Source organism: Trichomycterus rosablanca, chromosome 13, assembly GCF_030014385.1.
Source record: "Trichomycterus rosablanca isolate fTriRos1 chromosome 13, fTriRos1.hap1, whole genome shotgun sequence".
NCBI classification, from domain to species: domain Eukaryota; kingdom Metazoa; phylum Chordata; class Actinopteri; order Siluriformes; family Trichomycteridae; genus Trichomycterus; species Trichomycterus rosablanca.
In genome coordinates, this window is record NC_086000.1 from 19,698,997 (window position 1) to 19,720,609 (window position 21,613).

The 21,613-nt window shown below is 41.4% G+C and overlaps 1 protein-coding gene across 2 annotated transcripts in view; it reads left to right on the top strand.

Annotated features, from left to right (window-relative positions):
- numb (NUMB endocytic adaptor protein) overlaps positions 1-21,613 on the top strand; it is a 56,472-nt gene that overhangs the window by 19,669 nt on the left and 15,190 nt on the right. For both annotated transcript variants that reach the window (XM_063006932.1, XM_063006933.1), the window contains exons 2-3: positions 12,302-12,441; positions 15,334-15,408. In XM_063006932.1, coding sequence (XP_062863002.1) covers positions 12,316-12,441; positions 15,334-15,408 — 201 coding nt within the window. In that variant the 5' untranslated portion in view covers positions 12,302-12,315. The remainder of the gene's footprint in view (positions 1-12,301; positions 12,442-15,333; positions 15,409-21,613) is intronic.

Here is a 21,613-nt window from a genome sequence, read left to right on the forward strand (position 1 = left end):
GCTGATTGCATGTTTGGATAAAACATTTTAGCAGAGGGCTGGTTGCATATGATACACCATTAATATTTTACTACTACTACTGAATTTGCATGTAAACCTGTTGCCGGATTGCCGGATTGGTAAAACTTTAAAGAAAAATGGGATTAATATTCTCTAGCACTTTGGTGTAATTGTAGTTTAATGGAACCAGTCATGTGTAGAACTTCTCTATAGCTGTAAGACAGTTAGGAACTGGGTGAGTCTGGTATGCCCTACAATCCACTGGCATTCTGCCCACGGTGTATTCCTGTCTTTTTTTTTTTTTCAGTCGGAATGTATTTGATATCAGACATTCTGACCACAGTTTTGATGAAAAGAAACATGAAACATGTTCTAGTAGTATAATTACAATATAATTTAGCCATAATAAACATAATTCCTTCACTTCCCACTGAAGGATTTAGCATAGCCAGACAGTGACGGAATGTCTTTGAAATGAAACAATGCTCATTAGCAAAAAGTACAAGAAGTGCGTGGAGTCTAAACGTTGGCTTTAATCTTATTTTATTTGTTTTGGAAGCAATATATTGGGATTCCACTCAATTTTAAAGTACCGGACAAGGTTAGCATTATTGTAAGTAAATGTCAAGCAGTTGGTTGCAAATCGTTTGCCCAGATGACAAAACTCAGTCTGCCACCCACGTGTTTGCTTTGTCTCTGGTAGGAAAGCAGCTGCTCTCCATCACAAAGCTGTTGGGTTTAAATTGACCTTAGAATTAAATCTGCACTTCTTATAGGCATGTTTGTCATGGCTGCAATTTCTGTTCATAGCCTATAAATAATAAACATATGTGTCATGAGCACTAAAGAAAGCTTTCAGTCATCTCTTGTAACTGTTGTCAAATGTTGTACACGGCAGCAAATTCATAACTTCATGGACAGACTTTTATAGGAGTTAGCAGTTCCTATTATTTCTCTGAATGCTCTTGTAACAGTGAAGCTACAGTGTATCACAAAAGTGAGTACACCCCTCACATTTCTGCAGATATTTAAGTATATCTTTTCATGGGACAACACTGACAAAATGACACTTTGACACAATGAAAAGTAGTCTGTGTGCAGCTTATATAACAGTGTATATTTATTCTTCCCTCAAAATAACTCAATATACAGCCATTAATGTCTAAACCACTGGCAACAAAAGTGAGTACACCCCTTAGTGAAAGTTTCTGAAGTGTCAATATTTTGTGTGGCCACCATTATTTCCCAGAACTGCCTTAACTTTCCTGGGCATGGAGTTTACCAGAGCTTCACAGGTTGCCACTGGAATGCTTTTCCACTCCTCCATGACGACATCACGGAGCTGGCGGATATTCGAGACTTTGCGCTCCTCCACCTTCCGCTTGAGGATGCCCCAAAGATGTTCTATTGGGTTTAGGTCTGGAGACATGCTTGGCCAGTCCATCACCTTTACCCTCAGCCTCTTCAATAAAGCAGTGGTCGTCTTAGAGGTGTGTTTGGGGTCATTATCATGCTGGAACACTGCCCTGCGACCCAGTTTCCGGAGGGAGGGGATCATGCTCTGCTTCAGTATTTCACAGTACATATTGGAGTTCATGTGTCCCTCAATGAAATGTAACTCCCCAACACCTGCTGCACTCATGCAGCCCCAGACCATGGCATTCCCACCACCATGCTTGACTGTAGGCATGACACACTTATCTTTGTACTCCTCACCTGATTGCCACCACACATGCTTGAGACCATCTGAACCAAACAAATTAATCTTGGTCTCATCAGACCATAGGACATGGTTCCAGTAATCCAGTAATTGACATGTCTTCAGCAAACTGTTTGCGGGCTTTCTTGTGTAGAGACTTCAGAAGAGGCTTCCTTCTGGGGTGACAGCCATGCAGACCAATTTGATGTACAAGTGTGCGGCGTATGGTCTGAGCACTGACAGGCTGACCCCCACCTTTTCAATCTCTGCAGCAATGCTGACAGCACTCCTGCGCCTATCTTTCAAAGACAGCAGTTGGATGTGACGCTGAGCACGTGCACTCAGCTTCTTTGGACGACCAACGCGAGGTCTGTTCTGAGTGAACCCTGCTCTTTTAAAACACTGGATGATCTTGGCCACTGTGCTGCAGCTCAGTTTCAGGGTGTTGGCAATCTTCTTGTAGCCTTGGCCATCTTCATGTAGCGCAACAATTCGTCTTTTAAGATCCTCAGAGAGTTCTTTGCCATGAGGTGCCATGTTGGAACTTTCAGTGACCAGTATGAGAGAGTGTGAGAGCTGTACTACTAAATTGAACACACCTGCTCCCTATGCACACCTGAGACCTAGTAACACTAACAAATCACATGACATTTTGGAGGGAAAATGACAAGCAGTGCTCAATTTGGACATTTAGGGGTGTAGTCTCTTAGGGGTGTACTCACTTTTGTTGCCGGTGGTTTAGACATTAATGGCTGTATTTTGAGTTATTTTGAGGGAAGAATAAATTTACACTGTTATATAAGCTGCACACAGACTACTTTTGTACACTTTTTCACTTTTCAAAGTGTCATTTTGTCAGTGTAGTCCCATGAAAAGATATACTTAAATATCTGCAGAAATGTGAGGGGTGTACTCACTTTTGTGATACACTGTATATGATCCAGCTTTAGGTGAATCGTGTAATGTAAACTCTATTCCTTTATGATGTTAGACTCCCAGTATATTGCTTCCACAACAAATAGAGTAACAGATTAAAGCCCACAATTTGATATTCCTATTTTTCAGAAAGAATTTGTCCAAAGAAGTCTTTTTCAGAAGCACACCGAAGACAAATTGTCTTTTTTTTGTAAGAACACACAGACTGTGTACTGTTTTAATAGGTAGTATAAGGTTGTCAGTAAATTATCGACTAATAATATAGAGTAAGTATTTTGGCAAGATTTGTGTCCCTAATTTTATTAACCAAAGGGCACTTGGTGGTGCAGTGGTAAAATACACTAGCCCACTACCGCTGATATCCGGGATTCAAATCTCAGCTGTGCTATTAGCTGGTTGGGCATTACACAGACATGGTTGGCTACGTTTGAGTGGGGAGGAGAAATGGCTAAACAGTATAGCCATTGGGGAACTTGGGGTCAGTGCACTTTCAACGCTGGTCCCAAGTCTGGATAAAAATAAATGAAATTGGAAAAAAAATCAGGGTTACATCAGGAAGGGTGCCAGGCATAAAACTGCACCAAGTCAAGTATGCGGACCAGAATGCAGTCGAGAAAAATTGCGATCTGTCTGTTTGTGCTCTATATCAGCGGTCCCCAACCATTTTTTCACCATGGACCAGTTTCATATAAGATAAAAATTCACAGACCGGCGGGGGAGGGAGGATTTAAAATTGGGTAACTACAGAATGGAAAATCAGTGTGAATCCTAAGCTTTTTATGCTGCAACGAGACGCTGCTCCCACCTAGTGGTGATAGGAGACAGTAACACCTGAAGAGTTTTGGAAATTTAATTGCTCTTGTAGCGATCTTTAATTATTTATTCTTTCTGTGTGGCCCGGCAATAAATGACCCACGGACCGGTACCGGTCTGCGGCCCGGTGGTTAGGGACCACCGCTCTATATTACAAAATATTACTTTATTGCTGCATGTTTAAATGTCATTGATTTATTTTTTTTATAGTGAGAGTCACATACAGTCAGTTCAACAACCCCAGAATCCATGCAAAAATGTGCCCCATCACAAATCCTTAACACCAATGTTATGCTGTCGGTACTTTGTATCAACGTGTACTTTAAAATAGGTATTCGGCCGCTCAGGTGGCGCAGCGGTAAAAAGACACGCTGCAACCAGGGCTGGATTCTGAGTACGTAGTATCGAATCCAGCTCTGCTTCACCGGATCGAAGCTGTATGGGCAACGATTGGCCGGTTGCTCAGTTGGGGGGGTGGGACAAAGAACCGGATGTGGGTCTCTCTCTGTCAGAATGCGATTACGACCTCTGCCGGCTGATTAGAGGCGCCTGCACAAGAGATGAGGAAGAGTGCCCTTAGGGTGTGTCTCTCCGCATGCACGCTGGGTGGCGCCAAACTCATCAATGTGTGGGTGGCAAAAAATTTTCGAAGGGGATATGGGTTAGCTTTGATCTCCTCGGTCAGGGCAGAGTTCGGCATAGACAGAGAGGAAGCACGATGCAAACAAATTGAAAAATTATGTATTCGTAGCTGAATGGGAACATGGAAGCATGTTTTAGCTGTGCATGCTGGCACACTGGGTGTTGCACAACAAATTCCTGAGTTTCTGGCTGGATCCTTTCCGACGCTCACTTTGTGGAGTTCTTCCCATGTTGTCATAAGTTTCCTCCAGCTACCACGGTTTCCTTCCTGGATTGACTACTATAAATTGCCCCTCACTGTGAGGAAATAAAAAGTGTGTAATGTCATTCAAATGATTTGACTCACTTTCCAGGGAGTGTACCTGCCTTGTGCCCAGTGGTTCCGGTTGACATCTGACCCATCACTCATTACTCAGGATATTAGCTGGTGGTAATAATGTGACTCGACTGTGTATAATTTTGATAACCTGATTATTAGAGAACATTCAATATCCTGACCAACAAAAACAAACTCATTTTACACCCTGCATCTAAACCCGCTATTCAGGAAGCTTAATCAAACCTTATACTGGCGGTGTAATGAAATCCGGCAGCCGTTGATAAGCTGCGCTTTTCAAACTAATTGCTCTTGTATGCCATGACTCTTGCTGACTGGGCTTTTCTTTTAAGCAGTGCTGTGTGATTGGCTCTTCAGCATTGCAGTGTGCACATTCCCTCTTTATGTAACCTAAAGACAGCAGTTCTGTCCTTCATATATAAGGCAACACTGATGCCTTTTTTCTGTTTTATGGAACGGAGCTGCCATTAGCTTCGTATGTCATGCATGACTTTGTGTGTATGTTAAGCATGACTGCACGGTTGTGTGAGTAAAGGAGTCTGTATTCTTGGGTTTTAGGTGGGGTGGGGGGTGGTGGAGTTTTTCATCTCTTCTTAGTTCCCTTTTTTTCCTTCAGGAGCTTTTTGTGCACTTCCCCAGGATTCTTCTGCAGAGCTTAATCAATGTAACTTTCTTGGAGAGATTATTATTCCAACATTTTTGTATCTGCAGACCAGCACTGTGGACTTCTTGTGCCACTTATCAATTAACATCTTTGAATTAAGTTAACACGCACACATTAGTATCATATTGAGAGATAGTGTTGTGCTGAAATCGGACTCTCCACCACTACAGAGAGTTAGATCACTTGAGTTCAGATCTTAGCTTTGCCTACACAGACACGTTTAGCTTTCTCTGTTGGGAGGGTGGGCTGAAAGGACTCCTTGTTTGCCGCAGTTGCAGACTCTGCAAAGAAGTGGTTTGCAACTGCACATGTCAGAGGGGATGTGTGTTAGGTATGGTCTTCCTCTTTCAGGGTAATAGTGCAGCAGTAGAGGAGATAGAATTGGGTAATAGAAGATGACTAGATTGAGAGAGTAAAAGGGAAAACTGCACAAACAGTATTATAAAAACGAATACGTTACATTAATGTCAAAATAACTTTATGACTGCACCTCTTATTTGATCAGCCGATTTAGCTGTAATGGACAACAAGCTACCAACCTTTTTTGGACTGAAATATGAATTCTAAATGCTAAACTAACTTTGCTAATAGAATGTACACCGATCAGCCATAACATTAAAACCACCTCCTTGTTTCTACACTCACTGTCCATTTTATCAGCTCCACTTACCATATAGAAGCACTTTGTAGTTCTACAATTACTGTCTGTAGTATCTGTTTCTCTGCATGCTTTTTTAGCTGCCTTTTACCCTGTTCTTCAATGGTCAGGATTCTCCCAGGACCACCACAGAGCAGGTATTATTTGGGTGGTGGATCATTCTCAGCACTGCAGTAACACTGACATGGTGGTGGTGTGTTAGTGTGTGTTGTGCTGGTATGAGTGGATCAGACACAGCAGCACTGATGGAGTTTTCACTGTCACTGCTGGACTGAGAATAGTCCACCAACCAAAAAAATATCCAGCCAACAGCGCCCCGTGGGCAGCGTCCTGTGACCACTGATGAAGGTCTAGAAGATGACCAACTCAAAAAGCGGTAATAGATGAGCGATCGTCTCTGACTTTACATCTACAAGGTGGATCAACTAGGTAGGAGTGTTTAATAGAGTGGACAGTGAGTGGACACGGTATTTAAAAACTCCAGCAGCGCTGCTATGTCTGATCCGCTCATACCAGCACAACGCACACTAACACACCACCACCAAGTCAGTGTCACTGCAGTGCTGAGAATGACCCACCACCCAAATAATACCTGCTCTGTAGTGGTCCTGTGGGGGTCCTGACCATTGAATAACAGGGTGAAAGCAGGCTAAAAAAGTATGCAGGGAAACTAAGTCAGTAATTGTAGCGCAGAGATGGACTACAGTCAGTAATTGTAGAACTACAAAGTGCTTCTATATGGTAAGTGGAGCTGATAAAATGGACAGTGAGTGTAGAAACAAGGAGGTGGTTTTAATGTTATGGCTGATCAGTGTATCTCCCTATTACTGTTTTACATCACTTTTATGTTTCTCTTACTATGCTGTTTTTGCATTAAGTAAATTGTAAAACCTCACTGGCATAAAACTTAGTACTGTTTCATATTATAATCAGCAATACCATGAATATAAATTTTGCCAATTCCTTTAAACCTGTAACTGATTATTATTGGTTGACAAAAAAACAAAAAAAAGATCAGCACATGTAGTTCTGTTGTTTATTATTTAAATTATATAAATGCATAAAAAGGTTTTCCTGTTTGGGTCAAAAATTCCACATTTTAACCGACAGCATTAATCAACAACTTTGGCGGTTATTGGTTAACCCGGTTCATCATTGACATCCCTAGTTGATACGGTTAAAGATACTGGTTATAATACTAAGGCCTACTCATAAGTTCTGATCTCTGCTTGATGGATAAATGGATAGAGGAATGAATGAATGAGTGACTGTGATTCAGTAGCAGAGGTGCCCCCTCCATTTAGACAGGGTTCAGTTCCTAATGACTTTGTGGTAATGGCTTCAAGCTGCCAGAGAGTGAGAGAAGCTGTAGTGAGTAGGAATGCAATGAAGTATCTGTATCAGAGCTGATACTGTCCAGAAACCTTTGCCATTTTCTGAACTGCACCACTAATTTTTTCATTAAGTAGTAATTCAGCAGTGTTATTCTTACCAGCGCATTTAATATTAAATGCTCTGTTTTATACAGTTACTGTGAGGATGTCCATATCAGATTAATATCACTATTCTGTTTATTGTTTGCTAGCACAATATCAAATGTAAATGATGTGAACATAGTTGTTTTGCAGACTGTTCATAATTTGGATTATTTGTGATAGGGATGTCCCGATCCGGTCTCAAAGATCGGAATCGAGGCCGATCAAGGCATTTTTTAACTGATCGGTATCGGCTTTACTAAGGCCGATCCTAAGCCGATCCTTTGTTTTATGTCAGCATGTCCGCTGTGCGGAAATACTTTAAATTGGAAAGTGAAACAAGTCCAACAGCGAAGTGTAATGTCTGCAATGTGAGCGTTTCACGAGGCGGTAGGAGCAGAGCTTCGTTCATTACTGTAGAATTTTACTATTTATATGGTGTGTGAGTCAAGGATCACTCCGGTTTACAAAACAACGTAGTGATGCACTCGTTTAATAAAGAAATAAATACACGGTATATTCACAAATTGTCGGGAGCAGAACACTTTATTAACTTCTTCTGTTACGGTACCGAATAGCGGACAGCTAGAGTCATCGCGTTAGCCAAGCACGCTATTCCATGCACTATGGAAGCCCCAAAGGGTCAAAACACACTCACTTCGCGTAGAAACGTCCATCAAACCATTGTCACAATACAACCACAGAAAAGTTTGTTACAGTTACAACACGCATACAAGTACGGTGGCTCATAGGAAACAAACCAGATATCATTTAACCAAACGATCTACAATTACTACCAATTTGATACGGCACCTAAAAAATAAACACTCAGTCGAATACAGCAAGTTTATTATTATACGATGAGAAGAGGAACCGGCTGTCCGCTAACACGGCAGAGATGCTGATTTTCCTTAAAAAGAACCTTCACTTCATTTTGAGTGTTCCAGTTTTTACTACTACAATGCTGCACTAAGTTTGTTTACTTTTATTTTGTAAAAATAAAAGAACATTAAGCCAATAGCTTGGATGCAGGCAATTTTTTTCCTACAGCACTGCAGAGCTATTCAGTTGTTAAACATATACATTGGATTAATTTAAATAACTGTAATGTACTTGAAGTGTGCACTGTGTGAACAGTATTATCTAGTTCTTATCTAGACAATATCTAGAAAATACATGTATCGGTTTGAGACTCGGTATCGGATCGGGATCAAAATTAATGATCGGGAACAAAAAAACGTGATCGGGACATCCCTAATTTGTGAGGCTTCTCCAGTGCTTAAAGTTAACTGATATTTTGCTATTGCTCTGTCCCGGTCTCTTTTAGAGACATACTCCTCTCACACAATCCCATTTTCTGCAAAGCCCCTTCACATGACTCCTCTTGTTCTGTCTCATATTCTCAGCCTCTTTCCCTTCTGTTTCAACTTTTTTCTTTCCCTTCTTTCCCTAGCCAAGGTTTAAGCCTTCAACTCCCCTCTCACGCACTTTTGAACCTTCAGAAAGAGAGAATAAGAAAGACGGGCAGAAACACACAGAGGGCTTAGAGATTACAGCGTGCAGAGAGCAAGAACAAGGGCACCCAGATCCAAGCAGTGCAGAAAGAAAGCTTTATGGGGTGGGAGGGGGTGTAGACTTATGAGAGCAGAGAGGAAAATTAAGTAAATGAGTAGAGACAGAAATATGGTGGAGAGACAAAAAAGAGCCTTTTATCTTTTTCTTTTACCGCATATCTTCCTCCGGCAATTTTGAGAATTACAGTCAAACAAATGAGACAGGATACCACCTTTCAGCTGGTACTGAGGCACAAATTTCATTAAAATAGTAATAATAATAATAATACACACCGTGTCCACAACAACCTTCTTCTAAACACTGTTTCTTTGTTAAATACATTCACTTGTTTGTTGTTGTATTGTGGGTAAACACTATGGTCAGCAATTGAGCTGGAGACTGTAAGACATGTTTTTAATGTATAGTTTTTTTAATTATTCTAGTGCTTACTGTCTTATCACAGTTGGATGCTTATTTTTGGCCATCTTATATGTTTAATTGATGCCAGTTTGACCCTGATGAAAACAGTCATGAATCTGGTCACTCCTTGAACTTCAGCAGCAGTACTTTAGTAGGTTAGAAACCGACTGCTAATCCTCATTCAGGCAACCATAACACACAAAATCAGGATTTTAAGTTCCACTATGAGCTACAAAGTAGAGATGCATGAGTACCGATACTGGTATCGGGTATTTGCTCGATACCGCGCTCATTAACTCATACTCGTACTCGCAAACGAGGCTCCGATACCGTGTGCCTAGTGCACGTTGCTGCGTTATGCCTGGTTCACACTACACGATTTTTGCCCTGATTTTCGCTCGGCGACTGGTCGGCGCTAGATTTGCCGGCTCGGGAGCAACCCCGGCGTTCGCTCGGCGATCAAAACTCGGCTCTCGATCGCCAAGTGTGAACTATCCAACAACTCGATCCGACCGGCTCACCGAGCGCTCGAGTTTTCTGGCACGTCAGATATCTGATCTCAGATGTGCGACTGGGAATGAGTGACATGTCGAACAGCCAATGAGAACGCAGGATACGGTGTGAGGGGAAACGCAGGAGAGGAGTGTAAACAGGTGGGACAGGGGGATAATATAGTATCTATCAGAATACACCGGCACACACACACACACGTTTTACAGTATTTCTGACCTGATCGTTCTCTACAAAACATAACAACAAAACACCAACATTGCAAAAATATTTATTAACCTCCAACTCACTGCAGAACAATAAATGCTATTCGTGTTGCCAAATCCACTCAGATTCATTTATTTTTCCTCCTTGATTTCATCACATCAGCGCACAAACACTTTGATCACTCGCTACTTGTTGACATGCATTTTTGGACGTGGTATCATTAAACTTCTCGTCACTTCTCACGGGTATTCTAAATAGGTATCGGTATCGGTAACGGCAAGTACAAAAATACATGTACTTGTACTCGTACTTGGTTGGGAAAAAATGGTATCGATGCATCCCTACTACAAAGTGTACAATGTAAACATGAATGTGTTCGGTGTGTAAGGATCGGCTAATGTTTAATGAAACTGGTTGAACTTCTGCTCACGTTTGTAAGTTGAGTCACTGATTATCAGTGAGACAGAGGGTCTGCTTTAGAGCAACTGTCTCTGCTACACTTGTCTCTGCATGTGACGCCTCGGCTAATCTGACTTACAGCTGCGTGTGCCTCTTAAAGCTGCAATATGCTGCCTCAGAAGTGTCCGAGAGCAGCTGGATATGATCACGTTGTAGCCCAGAGCTTTCATCGTTGGAACAGTAGGTTCTAGATGTTCATCCAAAAGGGGGCAGGTAGTTATTAATGAAAATGCACCCAGACACAGTGTAAACACTTAAAAGGAAGGATAAGGTTTTTTTTTGGGGGGTTTTTTTCTAAATGAAATGAATTATTTTTAATCTCCAAAGATATTTTTAATTTCAATATGGGTAATGAGTTTACAATACAATGAAAATCACCGTGATTTAGTATCTTGTGGCTACAGTAAAAAAAAATCATTCAAATTTTTTGTTATTGTGCTCATAATCATTATATTTACGTTGTAGCATATATGTTTTTATCAGAAGCGTCTTACAGTCATGAGTGTATACAACACCAGCAATTAAGAGTTACTGGCCTTGCTCAGGGGCCCAACTGTGGCCACTTGCCAGTGGTGAAGAGTGTTACCTTTTATCTATAGAGCTGCCACAGGACAGATTCAATTTTTTCAGTTCCGTGTTGCTTGAACTAGGACATCATTTGCGTTGATTCATTAATAGACATAAATTAAAAGTAATATATAAAAAAAACTCGGAACGTGTGTGTGCTTTTAGTGTGCTTCCAAGCCTGGGTAAAAATAGGAGGGTTGCATTAAGAAGGGCATCTGACATAAAAGGACCCCCACAGGCCCACCACAGAGTAGGTATTATTTAGGTGGTGGGTCATTCTCAGCACTGCAGTGACACTGACATGGTGGTGGTGTGTTAGTGTGTGTTGTGCTGGTATGAGTGGATCAGACATAGCAGCGCTGCTGGAGTTTTTAAATACCGTGTCCACTCACTGTCCACTCGATTAGACACTCCTACCTAGTTGGTCCACCTTGTAGATGAAAAATCATCGACGATTGCTCATCTGTTGCTGCTGTTTGAGTTGGTCATCTTCTAGACCTTCATCAGTGGTCACAGGACGCTGCCCACGGGGGAATGTTGGCTGGATATATTTTTGGTTGGTGGACTATTCTCAGCCAGCAGTGACAGTGAGGTGTTTAAAAACTCCAGCAGCGCTGCTGTGTCTTATCCACTCATGCCAGCACAACACACACTAACACACCACCACCATGTCAGTGTCACTGCAGTGCTGAGAATGATCCACCACCCAAATAATACCTGCTCTGTAGTGGTGCTGGGAGAGTCCTGACCATTAAAGTGCAGCATGAAAGGAGGCTAACAAAGCATGCAGAGAAACAGATGGACTACAGTCAGTAATTGTAAAACTACAAAGTGCTCCTATATGGTAAGTGGAGCTGATAAAATGGATAGGCAATGTCGAAACAAGGAGGTGGTTTTAATGTTATGGCTGATCGGTGTATACAGGAGCAGGTGAGAGAAGGGAAAAAGTCTTAGAATAATTTCCATGATGTTTTTAATAAATAAAAGTCTACTATGTGCTCATAGTGTGTTTATGTGTGACGTATCCCTAGTGCAGTGTGGCAGGTAGAACTTTGAACATTGCACATGCTTGTATTACGTCTATACGTGTTGTGTGTGACTGTGTAGACTTGCCTTTATAATGGCAGGGATAATATGGCCAGAATGAAATTGTTCCAGGCTGATCGGTTGGCTGGCTAATTAAAAAAGCTTGGATGTTGGAGAAAAGTCAGAAGTGTATAATTCTTTAGAAGAATGTGCTGATCTATAGGCGTGTCCACCTTATCACGTGCAGTAATCTTGGTGGAAGTTGAAATCTGTTCCACTCAGCAGTGTCCATGCCTTCCTTCCCTCACTTCCTCTCTTCTCTCTTCCTATGCAGGAGGAGGCTGAGTCATGAATAAGCTACGGCAGAGCTTCCGCCGCAAGAAAGACGTGTACGTGCCAGAGTCCAGCAGACCACACCAGTGGCAGACGGATGAGGAAGCAGTGCGCAGTGGCAAGTGCAGTTTTCAAGTCAAGGTGATTAAAAATAACTGCTACATAATTACCTAACACTACATGCAGAAAGAGAGAAAATTTCCACTGCTGTGTGTTCATCCCAGTGATTTTTGGACATTTTACAGCATGGCCAGCTGTATCCTAGTGGTTAAGGTACTGGACCAGTGAGACCAGAGGGTTGTTGGTTCAAGCCCCACCACTGACAGGTTGATGCTGTTGGGCTCTTGAGCAAGGCCCTTAACCCTCAATTGCTCAGACTATATACTGTAACTGTAATGTAAGTCGCTTTGGATAAAGGCGTCTGCTAAATGCTGGAAATGTAAATGTAAAATATAAATGATATAATCATTCAAATTTTTTCTTTTTTCATTTTCGGCACTTAAAACATGCCGTTTTCAAAAGCAATCAGGGGCCCAACAGTGGCCACCTGATGGAAGTGGGACTCGGACCAGCGACCTCCTAATTACTAGTCCAGTACCATAATTACTGTGCAATTACTGCCCTGTTATACAAGTGCTTGTAAACAAATAACATTTAGTTTGTGGCACCCCCTATACCCCTACCAATTCTGGGTATACTCTACTCCCTGTAGTGGAACTTTTCGGTCAGAAACCCTTATATAAAATACCTTAAAGATTGGACTGAGAGTAGAGTAGATAGTAGAGTAGTTTTAATCTTGTCTGCAGAGACAAGAGTTTCACACAGAGGCTCCGTGAGTGCGATCCTTCTCTGCAACGATCTACCACAGAAACTGATGTAGCCTACTCTCTAGCTGCATTGTCCAAACGCTCTGTCCCTGCTGGCCAAAGATATCTGCAGGCTAGCACATGCCGCAGTCTGCTTCTTTACGCCAGCCAGCATCGGATTTATATAAAGTGATTCAGCATGTATAGAGAAACACCCTATGTGGTACATAGTTCTCCCTGTTCATGATGGCTCTTTGACTAGACAGTAGTCATTGCTCTTACTGCAGTGACACAGTGATTCCCTTTCCTCCCAAAATGAATCTGTTGAACGCCTAACTAGGTCGGTGGCACAGCTAAGATTCATATTACACTAGCATTTGAGACTGCTGCACCACCCGAGCATCCACTTTTTTGTATTTGGTGCTTTTCTTCTCTTTTCATTGTCCAGTTTTGTATCTGCTTAAATTGGTGACTTCTGCCACTTGCGCAGCATCCATTCAGCCTGCAGTGGCTGCGTCTTTACAACGGCCACTGGTCATTTACCATCCATCCATCCTTTTCTCTCTTAGACTCGGTCAATTTTGTCTGTTGAGTATTACACTATAGCTAGATCTCCATCCTGGTTACATAGTATATTGGAACGCTGTACCACTTGGGAATATTTCACAATACATTTCACTCTAGGAGATGTATTAAAATATATTTTTGTCTTTAAGGTATTTTTTCCAAAATAGCTATTAAATAATCAAGTTTTACATAATCTGTTGAGTTGCAATCCCAGTCCTTCTCCTCTCTTTCATTTTCTCCAGTGTTGCTGATGCAGCCTGGTGCTTTAGGCTCCCTCCACCTAATCTTACTCTGTTTATTTCCCTCTGCTTGTCTTTCTCTCTCTCTGGCACTATGTGGGTTGCTGTATGCTTAGTAATTATGCTTTAATATAGCAAAGTTGTAGTGATAAGTATAAATAGATTAAGACAAATTGGAAATATGAGGAAAGCTGGTAAAATAAAATAACTTCTAATAAAAAATAAAAATAGTAAACTTTCCATACAACACCAGTCCAGTGCTCCAGTAAAGTGGACAGATCCTCTGTCTGATCTCAGGTGTCACCAAGGTTAAACTCAGAGCCCAGAATCCTATTATATCAGGTTTATAGGGTGATTTTCTTTTAGCTGAGGGTCAGTGGAAACTGAGTAAGTGTGTGTTTGGACAGAGCAGCTGGAAAGTAGGCTGAGGTCTCCATCGTACTCTGTGGTAGCTCATAAGTTTTCCACTTAGAGTTAGCAGAAAAATGATGGTTTGTGTGGCCAGAGCCGGTCGGCCTTATTGCTCATGCTCAATAACTGCTGCAGGGTCAAGTATAAATAAAAACGGCAGATTAAAGGCTTCTGTTTTTGGATGTAGTTATACTTCAAGTCTTGCTTTCAGGAATTTAAGCATTGGTAGTCTTTCTCGATTCCTGATCGTCAATTTAAATCTGCCACTGTCTACTACACTAGCCCACCTCCACTGAGATTTGAACCTGGATATTAGTGGTGTTGGAATAAATTAGAACATCACAGCTCTGCAATACAGCAGCACTGAGAAGGCCCCACCACAGCAGAGATCCGTGTTTGAATCTCAGCAGGTGCTACCGGCCGGCCAATCTACACAGGTGTGATTGTCTGCGTCTGAGAAAGGATGGCTGAAGCCATATGATGGATTGGCACCTTGTCTAGGGTATTCCTGCATTGCGCCCAGTGTTTTCCGATGGAACTTGACCCGCTACAGTCCTGACCAGGATAAATTGGTTGATTTAAACTAAGTGTTTTTCTTTCTTTAACAAAAAGCAATAAGCTTATACATATTTGAACTAGATGTTGAACACCACTGTTTACTGAGTTTAGTGTATTTTTTTTATTAATGGAATTGATTTGGCAGTTTGTGAGTATGTGAGTATGTCACATTCTGAGAATAGCAAGAGTACTTGAACTGGGTGTGGCACTACAGGTCATGGCTTTTTATATTAATAAAGGAAAGGGTTAGGACTTCCTCACTGCACTGCACACACAATGGCCATGCGCTTCTCTGTCTGAGCTCTGCCCTCCCAGGAGACCGTAAGGTGACGCACAGTGACTTGGGAGAGAGGTAGACATGGCCATGATGACATGTCTTTCTTGGGAAGAGGCCAGCACTGGGACTTAATTTAGAACTAACCTTCATATTCTCTCTCTCTCTTTCTCTGCAGTACCTGGGCCATGTGGAGGTGGACGAGTCCCGAGGAATGCACATATGTGAGGATGCAGTAAAGAGGCTAAAGACAGTAGGTGTCTTCTGTTCTGTGCTAGCACGTGTCCACTAATACCATCTGTTTCCTCTACGTTCAGCTCATGTTGCCTTCTTTAAATTCTAGTTTTTCCTTCTATTGTCTTAATGCATTTGCTTTTCTCCCATCAGCCCTGTTATTCTATTATTCTATAGCTTTATTGTTTAGTATATAGTCACACTTTAAAGCACAGTGCTGCTGATAGATGCTAGTTTGGAAAATTTGAAAATATGTAAAAGCAGAAATGCCCCTTGAATGCCTGTTACAATATGACCATCAGCTTTAATTATTAGAAGGTTTAAAGCTACTGATCCACCAAAGACGTTTTATCAGTAACCAAGACAACTCTCCAAAAAATGATAAAGAAATACAGTACTGTATATATAGTTGATGCTTTGAGACATGCATCCAGTGTATTGGACAGAGTTTTCTTAGATAGAGTTGGACTTTACAGACAAAAATTACATTCAAAACCATATTTTAAATACATAAATACATTATTTTTCACAAGTCTATTAACCCATACTTGCAGCCCTCACCAGAATAAAGCAGTTGGTGAAAATGAAAAATTAAATAAACTAATATGTTACAATGTAATTTTTCTTTTTATCCCATTTTTAATGTTTTTGCATGTCACTTTTCCACCCCTTTTGCATTGTCCCAATCCCAGTTAGATAGACAGGAGTACTTTCTTTTCCACAGAATATTTCAGAAATGAAGCTTTCGTAGGTCTGAAATTACATGTTGTTCTAAGTTTTTACATTTTTTTTTACCACCACTTCATGCTGGTAGATCCGGTTTCCCCAGAAACATTTGGTGCATGGCAGGAATTCAGCCCAGATATGGCACCAATACATAGTGAGTCTTCAACCATATGCACCAAAGTTGATGGCTGCAACACATTCCAGTTAATAAAAAAAAGCTTTGGGCTTGTTTATCAGTATTTCATCAGTTTTTCCTTTATAACACTTCAGCAGTTCAACAGTTCAAGATTTCTCTTTGTAATACTGAACTGCAGACAGGCAAGTCCAGTACCATCACTCTCTTGCTAGGAAACCATGTTGTTATGACTTGCAAAATATGGCTTGCCACTGGCTTGCAGAAACAAGCAGAAATGCCACTGACTTTTCTAAAATTTATGTTTTTCTATTTAGTATTATTGATGCCCTTACAGATGTCCGGGTTAATAATGCCACTGGCACTAACACACCCCCATATCATGACAGACATTGGATTTTGGGCTTCTGCTTATTTATTGGTATTAATACAGACAGATGAGAATGATGTCTTTAATGGAATGGTTAAACATGGCAAATGGTTTGAGATTAAGCAACAACAACTTGTGGATAAAATTGGCTTCTCAATACCCAACTAAACTTTGCATATTCTTTTTAGATAATAACTCAGTTCTAAGTGTCACGCAGCACGTCTCTTCCACAGCCCCCTCAGTGTTTCCTCTAGACTTTTTTTTTAGCAGCGGTGGCAGGCACCCTCAACCCCCCACACACCCATGGCCCCCATCCGGTGCAGTGCAAAATTAACTAAAAAGCAAGAAAGAATACATACACTACTTTTTTCAACTGTAAAACCTATCTAACTTAACGTAAGCTGGTTTAATCTACCTTTCTTTCTTTCCTCTCCTCTATTTCTCCCCCTCTCCTCTATTTCTCTTTCTCTCGCTCGCTTGTCAGGTGTGTAGAGATAGAAGCAGCGCATTCCACTTCCTGTATTCCTCACTCCAAAATTAAAGCCCTCTGCTTTTGTAATTGCGGTTTCATGTAATTATATAAATTCTGATGGAGCGGCGGCAAAAACACCGCCCCTTATAGACACCGGCTTCCTGTTTTTTTTGCACTTGACTACTAGGATTATGTAAAGGGAACACGTCATATCTTGAGGAAGTAGGAAATCGACTAAGCTATTAATTTTTTTTATGTTTTCAAGGCTGCGTACACCTCCACCCAAAGTTCAAAGCTCAAAAGGTAGAACTGAAATAACTGCGTTTGGTGTTTGTTTACTCAGTAGAGCAATAGCTTGAGACCTTTTCACTTCTCGAGTTTTGTTTTGTCTCATGTATTTTTTCGAGGAAGGTTAGCAGTGAGCAGTGAATTGTAGGACAGGTTTTAATAGTGTTAGTCCTTCAGGCTCGAGGACGATGACTGCTTTTAGTCATCTATTCTTCCTTCTGTGATGGTTAATGGCTTATACGGCTTGAGGCCTGACTCTCCCACTTATTTCTCCTCTTTTTTGACTTCATTCTGATTTTAAGCTGAAGTTTGCTTTAGGAAAAAATCTTTTTTATCTCTTCCTAAAGCAGCCCTGCTTTCTTTGTAACCCACATTCTCAAATAGTTTGGATATAGATTGTGTGAACATAATAGATCAAAGTAAGCTTGCAGTCTTAAAGCTACAGATGGTTTCAGCTATCTCTGTTTATGCTCACACTCGTCTGGGAATGCTGCTGGACTTCCTGAAAGAATCAAACATGGCAGCAGGAATTGTGTTTGCATTACAGTTCATCTGCAGTGTGTCCATGTGGATGATCTGTACTGTGATGGTGAACAGAATGCATCTTATTAGCATCAAATACACCAGTGGGTCAGCTGGAATATCAGAAAATGGAAACTCCGATCTGTAGGTAATTCAGCTTATTCAGTATGTGATTGGTACATCCCAAATTCCTCACAAGTACATGACTCAAGTTCATGCCTGTTTCTAGTATATAATCCCAGCAAACAATGAAACAAATCTTAAATACTGTATAGTCCAACTAAGCATTTAAGGACTGCGTACATTAGCGGCAGCTTATTCTTTTTAGAACTGATGTGTGCAAGTGTAGGTTTTGTAGAGGAGATGTCAGCAAATTAAAAAGCAGTAAACAAAATACTCTCACATATCAGCTATAATAGGGTAGAATTACCCATAAAAAATAATAAAGAAAAAAACATTAACATAGACCTGGCATTTTCCCAAGCTAACCCCCTCTTTCGGCTGTTTCCGCATTAGGGGTTGCCAAATTGGATCACTATGGTCTGCATACGTGATCTGGCACAGTTTTACGCCAGATACCCTTGCTGGAGGGTATTTTTATCCGGGGTTAAGCTCGGCTGAAGACAAACGCATCTCCCAATGGCTGGCTGTTTGGCCATCCCCTTTCTCAGACACAAACCAACCATGGTTTTGTCTGTGTAGACGCCCATCTGTCCGATAGCACCGCTGTGATTCGAACTCTGGTTCTCAGCACTAGTGGGCTAGCGTGTTTTTTTCTGCTGCACCATTCGAGCACCCACATAATAAATCAATGCTAAATAATAGGAGTAATAGTGCCGTCCTGTAGCACTGTGATTTAATCTGCATGAAGCCTGGCTGACTAGTCCGTTAACATAGTAAATAACTAATGAAGTTACTTTCACAGTAATCCTAAACACTAAACAGACAGAGAGATAAAGGAACGCAAGAGAGAGAGAATAAATAAAAGGAATGCCTGACCCGTGTGCACTCTAATGAGATTTCCTCTTGCCGGAGCCGAATTGCTTGGTTCCCGGAAGCCTGTCTGTCTCCACACAGGACTGTCTGACACACAGGCTACACCTCTCCTGCTTGATGAATCTTGAACATAAATGTGGCTTATGAGCTGCAAGTGCATTTAAAAAAATGTGCCATACCTCTGACTCTAGATGAAATCACACGTGTGAGCATGGTAAAGAATTTCCCTGGCATTTTTCTGTCTAATCTCTCTTTACAGCATCTCTGCCATATAGACTGTAAGCACTGACAAAAATGGCAGCAAAGGACATACAATAAGCAATATCAGCCAATTATCGCTTGTGACTGTATATACAATAAAATGGCAGTAAATAATGTAAATAAAACTGTAAATATGTGTGAATTTATGTTTTCTCAGCAAAATGATTTGTTTGTATGATCGAACATCTTATCACCCACACTTGACGAGTGCAGTGCGGTACAGCGCTGTGCACGGAGGTCCACACCCCCTACCGCACTCCTTCCCCATCTCCGTGCAGGCGCCACCAACCAGCCAGCAAAGGTCATAATCACACTAGTCTGAGAGAGTGTCCCCATCCAGCTTAGTCCCACCCCTTATCTGAACAACAGGCCAATCGTTGTTCATGTGGCCACTCAGCCGGCAAAGCAGAGCTGAGATTCGATACGATGTATTCGAGATCTCAGCTCTGGTGAACAGCGTGTGTTTTAACGCTGTGCCACCTGAGCGGCGCAAAATGATTTGTAATTACAATTGACCATCTAGGGCAGAACGATGAACTTGAACGTTGCCTCACAACAAGAAGATACTGGGTTCGATTCCTAGGTGGAGCATGTCCTTTCTGTGTGACCTTGTATGCACAGAGCTCCTCCTAACCTAGTGAACAAGAGAACTCGCAGTTAAAAGCAACATAATTCCATCTGACTCCAAGAGATAATTTTTTTTCACTACTCCAACAAACACAAATAGCACAAGACCACAAGACCACAGCCGCTCAGGTGGTGCAGCGGTAAAGTACGCCAGCGCACCAGAGTTGGGGTTTCGAATACATCGTATCGAATCTCAGCTCTGCCTTCCGTCTGGGCTGGGCGGTTGCATGAACAACGATTGGCTGTTGTTCAGGGTTAGGGGTAAAAAGTCGGATCATAGGTCCTCATAACTGGTGCAACTGCGGCCCCTGCTGGCTGACTGATGGCGCCTGCACAGGGCTGAGGAATAATGCTAATGGGGGTGTGGCCCTCCATACACAGTGCTCGTTGGTGTATGAACTCAACTCGTGCAGGTGAAAAATGCAGTCTGGGATGCACATGAAGATTGGGTGGGGTGCAGCTGTGTGGGTTCAAATCTCAGTGGTGCTATCCACCAGCTGGGCATATACACAGACATGATTGATTATGTTGGGTGGTAGAAAATGTGTTTTCTTGAAAAGTAAAATCACTGGTAAACCAAAACCTAAGTATGTGAACTTTCACAAATAATTGAAACTTTTATTATTTAAAGCATCAGCTCAGTGCTATATAAAGCTGTATAAATTACCATGATTTAGCCAGCAAGTTTGTAAGCCAGTTAAAAAAAAAAAATAGAAATAGGCTTGCTGCTTTCACAAAGCTATTATGCATTCGGTGGCTAAAGCAGAAACAATTTAATGTTTAATTCCAGATAGTTTAGTAAGTATTTAACTTTATAATAAATACAAAACATGAGTCTGCCTTTTATTCATTTTTAGTATGTTATCTGTGGGTCACCACTGGATCTTCCTGGTTCACATACCCACTGGTTAGATTGTTCAGCCATCCATTACCCCCAACAGACATAGTCAATCATGTCTTTGTAGACGCCTGACCATCCGATAGCATCACTGAGATTTGAACCTTGAATTTTAACAGTAGTGGGCTATTGTGTTTTACCGCTCATCACCAAATTCTACTACTGTGTATAGTTATTGTAAACTATTTATTTTTAATCGTCTGCAAAAGAACTATAATGTTACATATTGTTTGCCTGGACTAAAAAAAACATTGCATATAGGAGGACGCTGCAGCTACAGCAATCAATACATTTAAACCACCAGGGTTTTCTGATATAATGATAGATAAATGCATTCCCTTGCTTGATAACGTAAAGGTCTCAGGATGTTGCAACTCTGTATCTGGAAAGAGTAGCACCGTCCTCACCTGACCGGCAGATAGTATTTAAGCTTGTACGTTTAGTGTTATGTTGGTAGGGATGTAATGTGGATTTTGTGAGAACCAAGTATGTGATTTAGAGCGTGAGTAAGCATTCTTATGTCCTCTGTCTCACTGCTTTATGTAAGGACACAGGATGATGTGACATCACTGGGATGTACTCTGCCAGCAGACTTGTCATGCCCTGTCCTACTGATTGTCACTGAGCTTTCTAACGCCAAGCTGTGTTGTCTCCTTCTGTACAGAGCTGGATGCCACAGTCCAGCTGGTGCCAATATACTGTAGATAGCAGTGTAACTTTGTTTTAGTTTCAGTTGCTCAGGAAAACAGGAGCTCCTGCCAGGCAGACATGATACTACGATTTGATCAGAGTTAAGATTAAGTCTTGCTTGCAGATTTTCTTTCCATTTAGTATCGTTTATGTTCCGCCCAGTTTTATCTACTGTCCTACCTTTACAAACCCCCTCTTTCAGAATTATTGCCTGCAGGCCTTTCTGATAGCAGTGTAACCC